At 32.0% G+C, this 19,711-nt stretch overlaps 1 protein-coding gene across 7 annotated transcripts in view; it reads right to left on the reverse strand.

Annotated features, from left to right (window-relative positions):
• Positions 1–19,711, reverse strand: part of LOC134691088 (potassium channel subfamily T member 2-like) — a 59,446-nt gene that overhangs the window by 18,911 nt on the left and 20,824 nt on the right. For all 7 annotated transcript variants that reach the window (XM_063551307.1, XM_063551310.1, XM_063551308.1 and 4 more), the window contains 13 exons: positions 16,071–16,145; positions 14,756–14,842; positions 14,272–14,375; positions 13,561–13,747; positions 12,856–13,020; positions 11,775–11,911; positions 10,931–10,994; positions 6,649–6,757; positions 5,084–5,192; positions 4,568–4,717; positions 2,264–2,469; positions 870–1,104; positions 294–399 (listed from right to left, as the gene is read on the reverse strand). In XM_063551307.1, coding sequence (XP_063407377.1) covers positions 294–399; positions 870–1,104; positions 2,264–2,469; positions 4,568–4,717; positions 5,084–5,192; positions 6,649–6,757; positions 10,931–10,994; positions 11,775–11,911; positions 12,856–13,020; positions 13,561–13,747; positions 14,272–14,375; positions 14,756–14,842; positions 16,071–16,145 — 1,734 coding nt within the window. The remainder of the gene's footprint in view (positions 1–293; positions 400–869; positions 1,105–2,263; positions 2,470–4,567; positions 4,718–5,083; positions 5,193–6,648; positions 6,758–10,930; positions 10,995–11,774; positions 11,912–12,855; positions 13,021–13,560; positions 13,748–14,271; positions 14,376–14,755; positions 14,843–16,070; positions 16,146–19,711) is intronic.

A 19,711-nucleotide genomic window follows, 5' to 3' on the forward strand; every position in this document is an offset into this window, starting at 1 on the left:
TTTACATTTACTACACAAAAATTATCCATGAAAAAAGAAATTATTTAAGGACAGGAGCAAGCCGACAACATCAGTGAAAACAAAGACATTAAAAAGCCAATTTGGTCTTCGACCATAAGTAAGTCACAATATAATGACGCAAACTCTTAAAAGCCACCTGAATTTAGATTTTAATTTTGTGTTTGTTTTGGTTTTAAAAAAAATCAAAAAATCTTAAAATTTTTTAATTTCGATTTCTTTTTCTCACAGAAGAATAAGAAAAAACAAATGCATTATGAAGCAAAGGTTTGTACCTCTCCCCATTTTAGACAGCATTTACTTCTCATAACTTTCATAAGGTGACAATCAGCATTCTTTGGTCCCACAAAAAATGTTGCTGGTGGTCTTCCTACTGTTAACCTACAAAAGAAATATACATAAAAGTTAAAAAAAAATTCACATTTTAGTTGTCTTTTCAATAGAATATAAAGAGGTTGTAGGGCAATTTTTGCTATGAATTTCCTAAAACAACCAAGTGATGGTTCACAAATCAAATCATTAAGGAAATGTGAATAGTGAACACCTGTTGTAACTGGTTAAAGGTGAAATAAGTGTCTTTTGTGATCTAGATCTTGGACTGTAAAACAGAGAACCCTACAATGCCCTATGTCTAGATTTTCAATCAAGTTAGCAAAATACAGATAACTACTAAATATGAATTTTCAATTTAAAAGAACAAATTATTAGATTATTACTCATAATCATAAATATTTCTTAAGTGAAGATTATTTTTGCTTGATTTTTATTGAAATTTCTTGATCCTGGAATTCAAAAACTAATTTTCAAGAGAATGGCAAAGGTATAATTTCCCAGCATGCAATAGTACATACTCTCTTTCACTGGCATCTGTAGCATTTCCTGTTGAGTCTGTCTGGTCTTCATCACCAACTCTTAACTCATTATCCCCAATGTTACTTCTATTGAGGTCCCTTAGTTTGGCCCCTACTTGACCACCTGAGATACTGGTCAAGGTATTAAACACACTCTCCTCCTCCTCCTGTTCAATTTCATTTGTGTCGTTATACTGGTCACTGATCATCCTCTGTAATTCTTGGGCAATTTTTTCTAAAAACAAAATAGTAAATATGACTGTCCTAATAAAAATTTGAAATTAAACATACCAGGATTAAATTTTTGTAGGCCAAACACACGTCTTCAAAAGACTCATCAATGATGATTCAATCAAAAGAGTATAAAAGACCAAATCAAGAACATTGAGTGTCCAAACACAATTTTTAACCAATAGTGTTTTAGTTCACCTTTAGAAAGCATCATTACTTTTTAGTTAGTTTATAAACCATTTATAAAAATTGATGCAATGGTCTTTTCAAGTTCTCTGAGAGGAACAAACATTAATGCTTCTTATAACTGTTTTTTATGATACAACAATGGTTAAACATGTCCAGTTTTTTTTAATTTCAGGAGAGTATTCAATATATCTCATTTCCTTTATATGTGCACCGTTTATCCATATAATTCATTATTCATGTATACATATTTATATAACCTTGACCTTTAAATTAGGTATATGTTTGTGCTAATTGATGCCTCTAAGTCATTCAACTTTACTCAGTACTTGGACTACAAAATATGTACAAATTAAGGGCTCTCCTTCTAACCATAATTTTTCTCTCTCTGCGATACATCACTTTTCTCTATTTTATATTAGCAATGTTTGTATCTTCTTCTTTAGACACAGAAGTACTTATTCGTGTATTTATAAAATTTCGGTGTTTAACGTAAGTACATGCATATGCAAATTGCCTGTAAGTGCTCAGCACTTGGACTAATTACAAATTATGTGCAATTTAAGCAAAAGTAGATGTTAATCTACTAACCATAATTGTTTTCTCTTTGTGATACATCATTTTTTTCTATTTTGATATTAACAATGTAAATCTACGTACCATAATTTTTCTCTCTCTGTGATACATCATTTTTCTCTATTTTGATATTAGCAATGTTTGTATTTTCTTTTTTAGACACCACCATAAATAATCTATAGCTACTTACCATAATTTTTCTCTCTTTGCGATACACCATTTTTTTCTATTTTGATATTAGCAATGTTTGTATTTTCTTCTTTAGACACCACCATAGTTAATCTATAGCTACTTACCATAATTTTTCTCTCTTTGCGATACATCATTTTTTCTATTTTGATATTAGCAATGTTTGTATTTTCTTCTTTAGACACCACCATAGTTAATCTATAGCTACTTACCATAATTTTTCTCTCTTTGCGATACATCATTTTTTTCTATTTTGATATTAGCAATGTTTGTATTTTCTTCCTTAGACACAGACATATAGAAACAGAAATCATGTTTCTTCAGGATATATGATGGTCCTGGATTCAGCTGTATCTTAGGTTCCTCATTAGTTATACTATCATCAACATCCATAACTGCTAACAATGTTACACCAAACCTGAAATTAAGAGACGGAAAATTTAAGATTAAGTGCTGAGATTCATTTCATGAACAGATCTAAGAACAATTAATATTTGTACGTCACCAACAATTCAGAGAAAAAAAAGGAAAATACTTTATGATTTTTTTGCATTCAAACTGTTATTTTAAAAAAATTCTATAATGTATAAATTCTGAAACACTTGAAAACCATCATTTTCTGAAATTGTATCAATTAACCATAGAATAGAGAATGGAAATTAAAAATGTTTCTGTTAAAGGAATACAGCTAGCAGTGTGTGCTCCAACACTTGAGAGATTTACATAAAGAAGAAGTCAGAAAGACAACAGCCTGATCAAAGACACAAAAACAGCCCCAGGCCATCAATGGGAGTTCAACTCGGTGAGAAAATCCTGCACCTGGAGGCTGGTATCAGATGGCCCCTTAAGGATGTTTGCTTCTCAGTTTCAAAATAAATAACTTTCCTTAAAACTAGTATATATATTGATAGAGGATTAATTGAGAAATCAAAAAAGCAAAAAAAATATAGGGGTCAATGTGCTTGTTTTCGAGATATTAGCAATTGGAATTTTGGCGGGAAAATGTTTTCTCTAGATTTTTCATAGCTTCATCATTGACCAGTTTATTAAGTGAGTAATAGTTGTTAGCTACAATGTCAGTTTAAGTTCTCAAAAACTATTAAAATATAAATAAGATTTTATAAGACTTTTACAAATGGCTTATAATTATACATGTAAAAGATTTATAAAAAGAAAAATTGGGGTTCATGGGCAAATTTATTTCAGGCATTCAAATGGATAGAACCAGAGGATTTCGAAAATCTGACAAAAAGTCCAAAACATGACAAGCAAACATCCCTAACAACAATGTTTACAAGTTAAGTGAAATGAATGCCACACTTGTATATTTATCCATTAATAACAATTCTAAGGCAACAACTTTGTAAGGTTCATTTTAATTGGATAAAGTCACCAATTTTCATGGCATCAATTAGGAGATAACTGTATTGTATTTTAAGCTCCGACGGCATCAATTGGGGATTTGATGGTCGCAAATTAAGTTTACTGGGGACGCGTTAGCGGAGACAGTAAACCGGTATTTGCGACCATCAAATACAATATTGTTATCTCCATTCTAATGACACTGACAGAAAACAACGTTAAAACATGTTTTTAAAATCTGTCATATGCCGTCTGCGCTTGTGCGTACATCCCATAGCATCAATTGTCATGCCATGTAAGAAAGTGACGTTATCCAATCAAAATGAACGTTACAAACGTTGTTGCATTAGAATTCATAATTGATGCTGTGAACATTTTCCAGTACATGCATGCACAGATAAAGTATGATAGATTTCAATTGCATGATTTGACTTCCTTTTCTGTAAGTTTCATCAAATCACCAATTGTTGTAGTCAGAGCTTAAAATACAACCACAGTTACAGTGTAACCTGCCTAATCCCACATCTAAGTATTCCAACATTTTTCTGGTCCCCTAGTGTGTTGGATACTGTAAATTCATAAATTATTGTGAGGTTTTTATTATTGCAAAAAATGAGACAGAGTTGAAAAAGCAATAATTTTTTTTGAAACATTTTATATGAATTAAACAGGATTTTTCTCAATATCGTAAAAAATAAAATCACATTTAAGTCTCAAATGACAAAATTGCAATAACAAATGCATGCAATAATTTCTGAATTTACAGTAACACAGGTTACACTGTATCTCCGAAATACATGCATAAATTTCTGTATACACCTTATCGCTAAGCCCGGCTGACCCTGCCTCTTGAACTTTTGATGCATACAACAATCATTTTTCCATTGTGGTGTCAGATATTTTGTTTTATGACGTCAAAATTTTACGGGAACCTGTGAGATATCCAGTAATGGCGGACAAATAGCATAAGGTGTATTGACAAGATTAATCCAGAACAAGTGGCGGATCCAGAAATGTTTCTTAAGTGGGGGCCCACTCCAGTCACGCTTCAGTAATTCCGCATATAAGCAACCAATTTTTTTCCCAATACAGGGGGGCCCTCGCCCCCTAAATCCGCCTCTTAGAACTGTATTCCAAACATAGTTATTACTTACTTTTCATGAACCTCTACAGATGCTTCTGTAAACTTTCTGTTCTCAAACTGATTAAATATTTTACTATAACAAAGCTGTATATGGTATATCTCATTACCAGAGTGTTTCCCATAAACTTGTTGCCATGGTTCACTGGCTAAATCTCCCTCACTGAAACACAAAATCATATAAGTTATTATTGTAATAAAAAAGGTTTTATTTTTGTAAATTTCATGGTTACCCTGGTGTTATGCTTTACAAATATTATATAAGAATGTATGCTGGCTATGAAGAAACCATACACAAAAATGCAAGTTTTCCTCAATCCACAAAAAATAGTCCCCACGAAAAATTTGAGAATCCACAGTATATTTTTTATAAATTCAAATTCAAATCCAAAGTTTTATTGCCATATAAACTTTACAGTTTGTGACATAATATAACAACAACAAAAACAAATAAAGACAATAACTAAGTAACTCAATATATATACACAAATTCTTTATAAATAAATATGTATTTCTATTGTAAACTTACTATCCCGTTGATGTATGTAGTAGTAGAGACACTAAAGTAGATATCCCAGGATACAGACAGTTATTGGCTAATAAAGCATACTTAAACTCATCCTCACATACAACATGTTCTGTAAATATATAAAACAAAATCTATCTTTTACACATACAATTACATAGAACAGTCTTGTACTTTCATATATAAGCCATAAAATTTTGTTATAATTTTTATTCTGATGCAAAATGTTTGTTTCGAAATGGATATCATTTCTTTTTTTTTCACATTTTTTTCCAATGTTCTATACTCTGTTTCAAAGCAACAAGCTTTTAAAAAAAGACTGTTATAAATTGATAAAATATTAATAAAGGAACTATTACAGCAGAAAAAAATGAAGGGTTTGTGTGCATGTTTTTCGAGATATAAGCCATTGGAAATATTTGGGGAAATGAGTATCTCTATATTTTTCAACATTAACACCCTTTTTTCTGTTAATAAGTATAACAAGAGGCTCTCAAGAGCCTGAATCGCTCACCTTAATTCTTTTGGTTAAATCTCTCATCAATGATTATTTTGGCTTTTCAATTTATGTAAATGTTCTTTGGATCGTCCTATTTTCTTCAAAAGCAAAAAAAAAAATTTCTCCTATGTTCTATTTTAGCCAAAGGAGCTATGTTTCTTTACATACAAGGAAATAAAATATAAAATTTATACTAGATACTCTGAAACTCATTTAGCCTAAGTTTGGCTGAAATTGATACAGCAGTTTCAAAGGAGAAGATTTTTTAAAGTAAGTCAACATGATGAACAAATTGTGAAAAAAGTCTTTAAAGGGCAATAACTCCTTAAGGGGTCAGTTGACAATTTTGGTCAAATCGACTTATTTGTAGATCTTACTTTGCTGAACATTATTGCTGTTTACAGTTTATCTCTATCTATAAAAATATTCAGGATAATGACCAAAAACAGCAAAATTTCCTTAAAATTACCAATTCAGGGGCAGCAACCCAACAACGGGTTGTCTGATTCATCTGAAAATTTTAGAGCAGATAGATCTTGACCTGATGAACATTATTACCCCTTGTCAGATTTGCTCTAAATGCTTTGGTTTTTTAGTTATAAGCCAAAAACTGCATTTGACCCCTATGTTCTATTTTTAGCAATAGCGACCATGTTTGTTGATAAATCAAAACTTTGGATACAATTTATAAACTAGATACCCTAAGGAACATTCAGTTAAAGTTTGGAAGTATTTGGCCCAGTAGTTTCAGAGAAGAAGATTCTTGAAATAGTTTACGACGACAGATGACGACAGACGCCAAGTGATGGCATAAGCTCACATGGCTATGCCAGGTGAGCTAAGAACAATAGCAAGAATTAAAAAAGAAAATGCCTGTACATGTCAGGAATATGACAGCTGCTATCAATTTGTTATTAATTCATGTGATGTATTTGATCTTTTGTCTTTGCCATTTGATTGGGACATTCTGTTTTGAATTTTCTTCTAGAATTTAGTATTTTTGTGATTTTACTTTTTTCCAGAGGAAGATTGTTTTTTCCAAGTTTTTACAGTACAGTATATATCTCACCTGCGAACTTCACATGCATTTTATTTTCAGCTCTAAACAGCTGAATATACTGATTACAATTTGGGGCAAAATCCTTCACAGCCCAGGATTTTAGAATATTCTGTTGATCCTAAAAAATAAAACAAATTACACCAGATGCTCCTCAGGGCGTAGCTTTATACGACCGCAAAGGTTGAACCCTGAACGGGTGGGGCAAGTATGGACACAACATTCAAGCTGGATTCCGCTCTAAATTTGGATTGTGATTAAATAGTTGACACAGCATAGGTTTCTGACACAGAATGAATGTATTCAAATGAACTTAAAATTTTTGTTTTCTCTTAGAGCAATTCACTATGCTGTTGAATATTAATCCTCTCAAAAAAATGTTTGAAGAAATTTTCTTTTTATTTATGAAATTTCAAATGAGAAAAAATTGAACCCAATTTTTTAATCACATCCCCCTTTCCCTTATTCCAAAACTAATTTCAATTAAAATATTCTAATGGAGTTTGCAACAATTACTACTCATTTAAATACATCATAAAATATTAAGATGTAAAAAAACTGCTTGTTATCACTGAATGGTAAAGATTATTTAAATTTATCAGTTGGTAGTAAAAAGTGAATATACATTGTATATTGTATATAACAAAGATTTAAGTTGATTCTGGACAAAGAAAGATAACTCCAATTAAAAAAAATTCTTGCAGATATTTCTTGCTTACTATACTGGACAAAGAAAGATAACTCTTAATTAAAAAAAAAATTGGCAATTTCACAATATTGTGAAATTAGATATTTCTTGCCATTGCACAATACTGTGCAATTGAAAAGACTTGCTATTGCACAATACTTAATATAATAATTTTAGATCCTGATTTGGACCAACTTGAAAACTGGGCCCATAATCAAAAATCTAAGTACATGTTTAGATTCAGCATATCAAAGAGGCCCAAGAATTTAATTTTTGTTAAAATCAAACTTAGTTTAATTTTGGACCCTTTGCACTTTAATTTAGACCAATTTTAAAACTGGACCAAAAATTAAGAATCTACATACACAGTTAGATTTGGCATATCAAAGAACCCCAATTATTCAATTTTTGATGAAATCAAACAATGTTTAATTTTGGACCTCGATTTGGGCCAACTTGAAAACTGGGCCAATAATCAAAAATCTAAGTACATTTTTAGATTCAGCATATCAAAGAACCCCAAGGTTTCAATTTTTGTTAAAATCAAACTAAGTTTAATTTTGGACCCTTTGGACCTTAATGTAGACCAATTTGAAAACGGGACCAAAAATTAAGAACCTACATACACAGTTAGATTCGGCATATTAAAGAACCCCATTTATTCAATTTTGATGAAATCAAACAAAGTTTAATTTTGGACCCTTTGGGCCCCTTTTTCCTTAACTGTTGGGACCAAAACTCCCAAAATCAATACCAACCTTCCTTTTGTGGTCATAAACATTGTGTTTAAATTTCATTGATTTCTATTTACTTTAACTAAAGTTATTGTGCGAAAACCAAGAATAATGCTTATTTGGGCCCTTTTTTGTCCCCTAATTCCTATACTGTTGAAACCAAAACTCCCAAAATCAATCCCAACCTTTCTTTTGTGGTCATAAACCTTGTGTCAAAATTTCATAGATTTCTATTAACTTAAACTAAAGTTATAGTGCGAAAACCAAGAAAATGCTTATTTGGGCCCTTTTTGGCCCCTAATTCCTAAAATGTTGGGACCAAAACTCCCAAAATCAATACCAGCCTTCCTTTTATGGTCATAAACCTTGTGTTAAAATTTCATAGATTTCTATTCACCTTTACTAAAGTTAGAGTGCGAAAACTAAAAGTATTCGGACGACGACGACGACGACGACGACGACGACGACGACGACGCCAACGTGATAGCAATATACGACGAAATTTTTTTCAAAATTTGCGGTCGTATAAAAATTGAACCCAATTTTTTAATCACATCCCCTTTCCCTTATCCCAAAACTAATCTCAATTAAAATTTCTAATGGAGTTTACAGCAATAACTACTCATTTAAATACATCATAAAATATTAAGATGAAGAAAAAAACTGCTTGTTATCACTGAATGGTAAAGATTATTTTAATTTATCAGTTGGTAGTAAAAAGTGAATATACATTGTATATTATATATAACAAAGATTTAAGTTGATTCTGGACAAAGAAAGATAACTCCAATTAAAAAAAATTCTTGCTATTGCACAATATTGTGCAATTAGATATTTCTTGCTTACTATTCTGGACAAAGAAAGATAACTCTAATTAAAAAAAAAAATTGCTATTTCACAATATTGTGCAATTAGATATGTCTTGCCATTACGCAATACTGTGCAATTGAAAAGACTTGCTATTGCACAATACTTAATATAATAATTTTAGATTCTGATTTGGACCAACTTGAAAACTGGGCCCATAATCAAAAATCTAAGTACATGTTTGGATTCAGCATATCAAAGAACCCAACCAATTCATTTTTTGTCAAAATCAAACTAAGTTTAATTTTGGACCCTTTGGACCTTAATGTAGACCAATTTGAAAACGGGACCAAAAGTTAAGAATCTACATACACAGTTAGATTCGGCATATCAAAGAACCCCAATTATTCAATTTTGATGAAATCAAAGTGTTTAATTTTGGACCCTTTGGGCCCCTTATTCCTAAACTGTTGGGACCAAAACTCCCAAAATCAATACCAACCTTCCTTTTATGGTCATAAACCTTGTGTTTAAATTTCATAGATTTCTTTTTACTTATACTAACGTTATGGTGCGAAAACCAAGAAAAATGCTTATTTGGGTCCCTTTTTGGCCCCTAATTCCTAAACTGTTAGGACCTTAACTCCCAAAATCAATACCAACCTTCCTTTTGTGGTCATAAACATTGTGTTAAAATTTCATTGATTTCTATTTACTTAAACTAAAGTTAGTGTGCGAAAACCAAGAATAATGCTTATTTGGGCCCTTTTTGGCCCCTTATTCCTAAACTGTTGAAACCAAAACTCCCAAAATCAATCCCAACCTTTCTTATGTGGTCATAAACCTTGTGTCAAAATTTCATAGATTTCTATTAACTTAAACTAAAGTTATAGTGCGAAAACCAAGAAAATGCTTATTTGGGCCCTTTTTGGTCCCTAATTCCTAAAATATTGGGACCAAACCTCCCAAAATCAATACCAACCTTACTTTTGTGGTCATAAACCTTGTGTTAAAATTTCATAGATTTCTATTCACTTTTACTAAAGTTAGAGTGCGAAAACTAAAAGTATTCGGACGACGACGACAACGCCAACGTGATAGCAATATACGACGAAAAAATTTTCAAATTTTGCAGCCGTATAATAAAAAAAGTATTATATTGATACATGTTTTAATAAGATGTAGTAGTGACCTACAAAATTATGAGGTCCTTTTTATTACATGCCATGGACTTCTTTTATAAAATGGACTTAATTTTTCTATATTTTCAACATATGATACATTATAAATTTTAAAATTTATCTTTCATGACATTGCAATTATTGGTATTACAACAGCAAATGACCTTCAAAGAACCTCAGAGTCAGTAACATCCAGTAATGGCAGACAAACAGAAACATAGTATAAAAGATATTGTAAACACAAGAGTTCATGAAAAACCATTGGTCCTATTGGTTCTGACTGCCAAAATGAGGCTAAGACCAGTATTTTTGACGGCTAGTGGCAGTCCTGGTGACCAATGTAAAAACAGCCATTGCAGTGCCTATGTTGCACATTTTTACATCAGTAATAAGATGTACCTGCAACCACTTCCAGTGCTTTTTTACATTGGTCATCAGGATTGCCACTAGCCTGTGCTGCTACTAGTGATGTACTAGCGGCTGATTTCCAGTATTGGTTTCCAAATTTTATTTTAAACGAACCAAAGGCAAGGCAGTCAGCTACACATGGTATATTAAATTTGTTCATTAAGCCATGTCTGGCAAACAATTGGCAGTGGAACCCTCTGATGAAGCCAACAATTACTGTCACAACTAAGAAATGATTCAAAGGATGAAATGCACAGTGAAGATGGCTTTGAATCAGAAGACCAAAATTAGTCCTTCATTGTAAATTTGCCAAATAAAGTTATTTTTGTAAAAAAATGATATTAATTTTATTTCAGGATAAAATTAACAGATTGTATTGGACCAGCTTTTAATTTGAAGGACTGACATATAATCTTGCTATGACAGTCCCATGAAAGACGAGTCAAAAATTTGTTTTGCAAACTCTGTTAACTTACTGCTTGTTCTTTGTTGCTGTTTTCTGCAGGAGATAATAAAAACAAACATTCAGCCTCATTTATCCTGAAATTAAGAGATGCACTATAATTAAAGTACCCTAAAGCATAGATAGATGTAATAATGAAAACCTGCCCGCAATTAATTACAAATCCCTCAAACTGAAACTTAGATTAAGTTAAACTGCTGAATGTAAAGATTTCACTATTTTCCCAAAGTATAGTGGATTCATTTTTATTTTTGCAATACCAGGTTGAGTGGAATGTATAGGTAAAGATAAACCATGAATATAAATGTTCAAGAAAGTACACATTTTTTATAGGCTTTAGTACTGTTGGGCGTTGAATTTCCCTTTTAAACTGTTAAAAACCAGTCCTTTTGGGGCCGGTTATACATGTAGCTTGTTGGTTGGTGTGAGCCAAGGCTCATCTTACTTTGAACTATAATTGTTAACAATTTATACAATGCGACTTGCAGCCGGTAGAATAAAAGAGAGCTACATGTAAATGGCAGGAGTATGTTTCAGTCTGGAGCCTCTGGCCTTTGTTAGACTTGTATGATTTTTAATTTTACTTTCTTGTGTATATTTCCAAGTTTAGTATATATGATGTTCATTATCACTGTACTAGTATGCATACTTTTTAAGGGGCCAGCTGAAGGACACCTACGGGTGTGGGAGTTTCTTGCTACATCAAGACCCATTGGTGGACTTCGGCTGTTGTCTGCTCTATGGTTGCTTTGACACATTCCCCATTTTCCCTTCTCAATTTTATTCATTTTCCTGATGTTTGGGAAGAAAGCTGGGTGCAGCTGACATTAGGCAGCCATTTAAAACAAAGTAGTTACCTGCATCTCATCAGATCTATGTCTTTGAGAGCTGATCCCTTCATGTACCTCACACGATTCGACCATTTAGGATCACGTAGAATCATATGCATGTCACTCTCAGGATCAACTGGACATAACAGTATAACAATATGATTCTAAAAAATACAACAGCCAATAACAAAAGGTCAGTAAAGAATGTAAAAATATTAGTACATGTACAGGTTAAAGTGATTAATATAATATGCATGATTTCAAATATGTATCTTTTTGCCAGACAAAGTACTGCGGATTTATTCATTTTCGTAATTTTTGTGGATTGCAAAAAAACTGCCTTTTCTTGGAGATGTAATTTTGCCATTTTGCCAAAGTCTGCGTACAACCTGATAGAAAATTCATAATTCTTTGAACATTTAAACTGGTGGTTCACCTGTATCCCTGAAAATTGGTATCCAAAGAATATTACTGAATCCACAGTATTTGGTTTTAGGTGACATTAGTTCATGTTGTTTTTGTATTTCTTTTGTAAGAAAAACTTGGTCAGTTTGTTGTCAGAGTAATCCCATGTCGTTTTTTTTTTTAAAGATCATAATAATAGGAGACTATTTCCACTTCACAGCATAGCTTTAATAGTGATAAAACATCAAATTAATAGACTTCTGCATGTGCCTGTTGTCAGTCAGGAAACTGTACTTCAGTGTTTGTTAGCTATAGTGAATACCATATTTGTTCGTTTAATTTTGTGCATAAATCTTGCATTCAGTTTTCTCATTTACTTTGTCATTTTGGGGCCTATTATAGCTTGTTATGTTGCATGGGTTTGCTCATCGTTGAAGGCCATACAGTGACCTAAATTATTGACTATGTCATTTGGTCTATGGTGGACAGTTGTCTTATTGGAAAAATTACCACATCATCTTATTTTTATATCAAAAATTGCAAAGAAGAATACAGATACTTAAGGAAATATAAAAGGGTTCATTCAGAATAGCAGTATATATGTACTGGTATACAGCTTAGAAGCCAAAAAATAAATGAAACCCTAAGAAATCATCATAAAATAAATATAAAAACTATAAGAAATTCTATGCACAGCACTAACCTGTAATTTTCTATGAGCGTAGAATTCTGTCAGAAAATTCATAACACTAGCTGATGTGAGAAATTGACAGCAGACAATTACATGTTTAGATCGTAACGCCTGCCTCTTACTATAATTACCACCAGTCTTCTGTCTCTCCATAAATGTTGTTATTATTCTTTCTATCTAAAAGTAAAATCAACATATTGTGAAATAATCTTCTCTGAATGAAAAAAAAGTTCTGCGAATATCTCAAAAGACTGTACAATTGTCTGTTTGACTTTTATGTATTTGCAGATTTTTTTTCTTTCAAAAATCATTTTTTTGTGATGTGTGTATGTTAATAGCTTGTATTCAGGCACTCTGACTTATAATGTCTTAAATAATTTATTGAACTCAAAAGGTATTAATAAAATCCTAACTATCTGAAGTCATGTCGAAATCAGTAGGGATAAATAGTATGTACTCTTGTCAGTTTGGTATAAATGGACAGATCTTTTTGATTTAATTTTTTTAGTCATTGTCAGATTTTCCCTATAATGACATTACTTGCATTTTACCCCTAAGTTCTATCTTATTTTTTTATTTTTATTTTTTAAATAGTTTGTACTCATTTCTAACATTTCTTTCCTAAAGGATCATAATTAATACCAGAAAGCATGTTTTTTTTTTGGGTCAAGGCTATTGTCACACAAGCACTACTACTACTTCAAATATTGCACTCACCTGTCTGGGTATAAAGGCTATTGCCACACAAATCATAACAACCATGAATAACTGTCCAGGCCAAATATCAGGAGATATGTCCCCGTAACCAACGGTAGAAAATGTTACAATAGTAAAATATAAAGATTCAAACATTGTTAATGGTTTTTCTAAGCTGGCTCTTTGTAAATGCTGAATTCCACATATTCTGAAAATGAAAAATTAAATGCACCTTGTATTTATTATATAATTTTAATATCAAAGTGAGCAATGATACCGCCTAACAACACACAACTGTTCTTCAAGGACCTTATTTTGACACAAAATTGACTGTAATGTTACCTTCATTTCGATTTTTTGGAGAGAGGAGGGGTGGTGTTCGCAAGGAGTGCACCGTCTTAATTCTGTTTATTTTTTTTAAAGGGCCATAATTCATGAAAATTTAAATAAACACCACTAAATTTCCAATGTGATCTGTGTTTTGAGGATATAAGTATTGTGTAAAAGTTTTATAACATTAGGTAAACTAAAGTTTGTGAACAGAAACCAATTTTGGAGATGTGAGGGACTGGAGTACAAACAGACAGACATGGATAACACTTAGTGCCCCCCTCTGCTATTATTAAGTGGGGGCATAATAACAATGCTTTACCAGGTTACTTGTACATATATCTTGCAATACAAGGTAACTATCTAAGAAACCTTTTGAGAAAATATAAAGATTTTACTTACGTGGTAAAAAATATACAGATCATTGCAATGATGAGAATAAAAATCTGTTGTGACATCGTCGTGGAGATCGTCTGGAATCTTTGTTTAGCAAAATGCAGATCATTCTGTAAAATATAAAGAAATAATATACAGTCAAACCTAAATATATGCTATAAAGGTCAACAACTTAAAGCGAAATCCTGTCTTGTAAAAGTTATTTGTGCTTGATAAAGTGACAGCTCTGAAAAGTATTTGAACATTAAAACAATATGTTACTTGTCAATCTGAAGACTAAATAAAAAGCCCTACAGTTCAATAAATGCTTACAAAAGTGAGACGAAATTATTTGTTGAACAAACGGATAAACAGACAAGAGGATTGCAATATAGCCCCACTTCTAGCATGCAGGAGCATATATATTGATATACTAGCAAGGGAGTATAAAACAAGATGGTAAAGAGAAGATATAACAATAATGATTTGTTTTGTAATACATTCTACTTACAAACAACCGTTCAATGGCACTCTTTAACAACCAACAATTTAAAAATGCAGGAACATATAAATTCATTAAAATAACTGGATAAAATATCTGAAAAATAACAAAAAATAAAAAAATATTTCTCAGAACAGTCAATGATTTTATTTTTTTTTAATTTATAATATTCTCAAATATATCAATCAACTTAGAAACTTAGAAAATATATTGGAGTTTTTCATCTATTTTTTTTAATAACATCATATTGTTGTGTTTTTGTTTTGGTTAGCTTCTTTTTTTGTTTTTTGTTTGTTTTATACTTCTTCCCAGGGTGGATTGTTCTTAACAAATATGAAGTTTGTCTAACTTAGATATTATATCAGTTTACTTTACATTTACAATCCTGAAGACGCGACACATGATGGCAAAATATGACCCCAAAAAACATATAAAACGATATGGTAATTTAAGACCCTTGTATTATTCTATAAAATTGAGAATGGAAATAGGGAATGTGTCAGAGACAACACCCCGACCATAGAAAAAACAGCAGAAGGTCACCAACAGGTCTTCAATGTAGGGAGAAATTCCCGCACCCAGAGGCGTCCTTCAGCTGGCCCCTTTTTATTCTGATTTCTTATTCAGTAAGATCCATGATTAGAGCTTTTGTACTTCAAGCTGTTTATGTTTGAAATGGGGATATGAATCCAATGTCTCATGCTGAAAGTTACTTCTAGGGGTCCGAAAGTGACCAATTGTAAAAATTTCTGTCCCTTAAAAATACTCCTTATCTAACATTTGCCTAGCCACAATATAAATTTCCACCCTTAATCATGGTTCAACCACACAGCAAAGTGGCAGATCCAGAAATTTTCATAAGTGGGGACCCACTGACTGACGTAAGAGGGGGCCCACTTCAGTCACACTTCAGTGATTCCTTATATAAGCAACCAAATGTTTTCCCCAAAAGGGGGGCCTCAGCCCCATGGGCCCCTCCCTAAATCTGCCCTGCAGCAGATACTTACTTTTTGTTTGTATTCATGATTATTGTAAAGAATTTTTGTTTAAATATCATGGTGAAAAAAGTGGCTATTCTTTTCTTTTTCTTTTTTTTTAATTAACACCCCTTTTTTCATATAAATTATACTCTATGACAGTTTTATTTGGCATGGTCGTTTCAGCCACATGTGGAAAAGGATCTGCTTACCCTCCAGGAGCACCTGAGATTACCCCCAGTTTTAAGTGGGGTATGTATTGCTAAGTCTTTAGTTTTCTATGTTGTGTCATGTGTAATATTATTTGTCTGTTTTATCTTTTATCTATGAGTTTGAATTTAACTTACCGTAACAATAAAAGGCAATGAACAAATGACTTCCATCACAAATAGAAAACTTGTAATTTGTTCAAGTTTATTCTCCTGCAAATAAAGTAAGCAAAATGGCTTATAATAAGTATGATTGTTTCCAATTATTTAGCAACTATTCAGGGGTAAAAAATGTCTTTTTTGGCAATCATATCAACCTTCCTTTTTCTAGAATCATATTAAAATTATTAAAAAACAAGAGGCTCTCAAGAGCCTGAATCGCTCACCTTAATTTTTTTGGTTAAATCTCTCATCAGGGCTGATAGATATTGACCTAATGAACATTTACACCCCATGTCAGATTTGCTCTAAATGCTTTCGTTTTTGAGATATAAGCCAAAAACTGCATTTGACCCTATGTTCTATTTTAAGTAACGTCGGCAATGTTTTTTGACAGATAAAAAATCGAAGCACACACTTTGTGCAGGATAATCTAAGGAACAATCATGCTAAAGTTCATCCAAATCCATTTAGTAGTTTCAGAGGAGAAGATGTTTGAAAAATTGTTAACAACGACAACGACAGGTGATGAGAAAAGCTCACATGGCCTTTTAGGCCAGGTGAGCTAAAAACCTGTCAAAATCTTTTTTTCAAATCATGCATCTTACAAATTGAAATATATATTTAAAATTATTATAAATATTTCTGGGGCGGTAAAGTATGATACCTGGCTTTGTGGTCATGAAACCTTCGAGCACAATTTTTGTACTTGTACTCTAAAATCAACCAATCAAAATGCTTGATTTCATGTTTCGAGCATGATTTTTGTGCTCCAATCACTGAGCAAAGTTTTATGACTTCAACCCCAGGATTTATAAATAAAAGTTCACCAGAGCTATCAAATAAATCAAAGCGCTGTAAGCTCTGAAGGCAGTTAACCAATCAAAGAGCAGAATGCTCTGAGGGATACGATTGCCATAGTTTTCATTGACACATGTATAGCAGTTCTGCCAAATTTTCATTGAACAAATGCATGAGATTTGGCCAAAATTCAAAAGATCAAAGAGGAAAGAAATAGATCCAAGAATACTATTGCAAAAAAAGCATGAACATGCGCAAGTCTCAAGCATTTTTGGCCGGTAACCCTGGTACAGCTGGATAGTATTATTCTCTAAACTAATTCAACTGCACATGCAAAATGTAACAATCTGAATAGTCACTCAACTTAAAGAATAGCCAATCCCCGTTACAAGTGTATGAGCCATGTACTTATTGTGTTTTATCGAATTATAGTTATCCTGTACCATTGTAAACTCGTACCATTTAAAAAAAAACTTGTACCAATGCAAACTCGTACCATTGCTAACTCGTACCAACTTATTTAAATGCATTCAAATGGTGTTAAATGATGAATATACATGATATACGTTACTTTCACCCAATACCTCTTAAGTCTGTAAAATGTATATAATTTGAAAGTACAATGACCAATTTGTAGCTTATGTTCCTTGTATATTGGATAGAAAATACTGTGGTAGATGTAGATAATTAAGGTATATATAGTTTCACCCGAAGAAAATTTTTCATGAATAATTTAATCTTAGCAGTTAGTCAAAATGATTGCCAAAATTATTTTTACTGTCTATAAATAAACGTAACAATGAAATTTAACTGATTCCTGTTAAGGGGGTCCGCATTTTCCCCGCCAAAAAAGCACATGGCTTTCAACAATTGTAAACATAGCATTCAATTTGTGATCATAGATTACAGCTTTAATTAACTTAAATTGGATATATACATATTCAACATGTTCAATTTTAATAAGGTACAGTTAAAGCAATGTTTTAACTTTCCTCTGGATTAAGTTCTACAGTGGCGGATACAGAACTTTTCCTAAGGGGGAGCCCGCTGACTGACCTAAGAGGGGACCCGCTCCAGTCATGCTTCAATGATTCCCTTTATTATCAACCAAATTTTTTCCACAAAAAAAAGGGGGGGGGCTGGATCCGCCTATGTTCTAGTTTGAAAGATCAGTTAAAACATTAATGCTTTAAAACATTCTTTATTTTTGTCTAAGTTTTCACTTAACTCCTGTGTAAAATTCAAGTAATTCAACTTTATTTCTATTAAGTTTACAAACAGAAACCCATAAAACATCATATTTTTTATATATTTTTCTGAATGTTACGACTTCCCAGTAGTACAAGTTAACTTTTTTGGTTCCAATGCCGTGGTACGAGTTAACTTGCTTCCGTATCTTATCACCGTAATTCTAGGAGGAGCCGTAAACTGGACCCCTATTGTGTTCACTTATCGCTACACTGACCTTCGGTGCGAAACTATATATAGAACGGCGGACCAGTTTAGGAGGAACCCCATTTCTTACTCTTTAATTATTGAAGTTCCTTTGGGTCAGAGGGCATGACTCCTTTCCGTACACACTCCTCTGTTTACATTGAGATCGTTCTTAATATAATACGACGTTTACCGGCATTAACGAGTTAATTCTTCTTGACGAATACTTCGAAAAAGGGAGACAACTCGAAACGATAACATGGAAGATTCCATTTCTGCTGAAGGGGTGTTATAGGTAATTTTTACGATGAAACATTTATTTTAATTTAAATTATGCATGTGATTTAAAATTATGCAACAACAATAGCTCTCCATATGCAGACAGACATAGAAAGAATCCCATGAGTTTCAAATTAATCAATGAAGCGGTGAATCACTCAATCTGATACCCCTTGAAATCAGGAAAACTACACGCATGTGGGGTCTCACTAATTAGCGACAAAAAGCGTCAAGAAGCGACAAGAAGAAAAATAATAAGTGACAAAAAGCAACAAGAAGCTATTTAGCGACAAGAATACATTTTGTTATCACATACATTAAAATATTTTTTAGGATTATATTGAAAGATGAAGAAATAAAAAAAAATCGATGAAGAGATTGTGTACTTTTTATTATCATATTGATAGATGTAGAAATTAAACATGTGTAAGAGCAAAGGAAATGTAAACTCTATAAAATGAAAATAAAAACAAAGATTTGTCACCTTCCTTTTGAAGGATTTAATAAAACAAAAACATAAAATATTATTTCCTTCCTAACTGTACAATTAATTTTTCCTGATAGGACCAACATTAGCTGTGGCTTCACTTTAAGATAATACACAATTAAGAGCAACAAATGAGATTAACTAGGTGCGTGTCCTTTGTTTTATTGCAACAATAACATCCATTAACACCTTCATCAATTACACGCACCAGAATATAAAATTATTGTACCAAATAGTGAACACCTGTTGAAAACTCAAGATTGTCATCAGTTTCCTTTAATCTTCAATCTATATGCATAAACATGATAAATATCGTTAAATGAGACAATACACTAAATAAAATGATAAAAAATATTCACCTTTTAATTATGTTTTCCTCTTGTTTGATTTCAGTTCTTAATTTGTATTTCACAATTTGTGTATGTATTTTCTGGACAATTATGCACAAATAATGCATTTTGCAAGTTAATTATATATTGTACAAAAATGGTTTTAAAAACAAATAAAAAGACAAAATATACTTCCTGTGATACCTTATAAAATATCATGTAAATAAATGTAGCAACTGAATTAGATTTACAAGTTTCATTTTCCCCCCTATCAAAATTAACTTTCATGT

This window comes from Mytilus trossulus, chromosome 11, assembly GCF_036588685.1.
Source record: "Mytilus trossulus isolate FHL-02 chromosome 11, PNRI_Mtr1.1.1.hap1, whole genome shotgun sequence".
In the NCBI taxonomy this organism is placed as follows: domain Eukaryota; kingdom Metazoa; phylum Mollusca; class Bivalvia; order Mytilida; family Mytilidae; genus Mytilus; species Mytilus trossulus.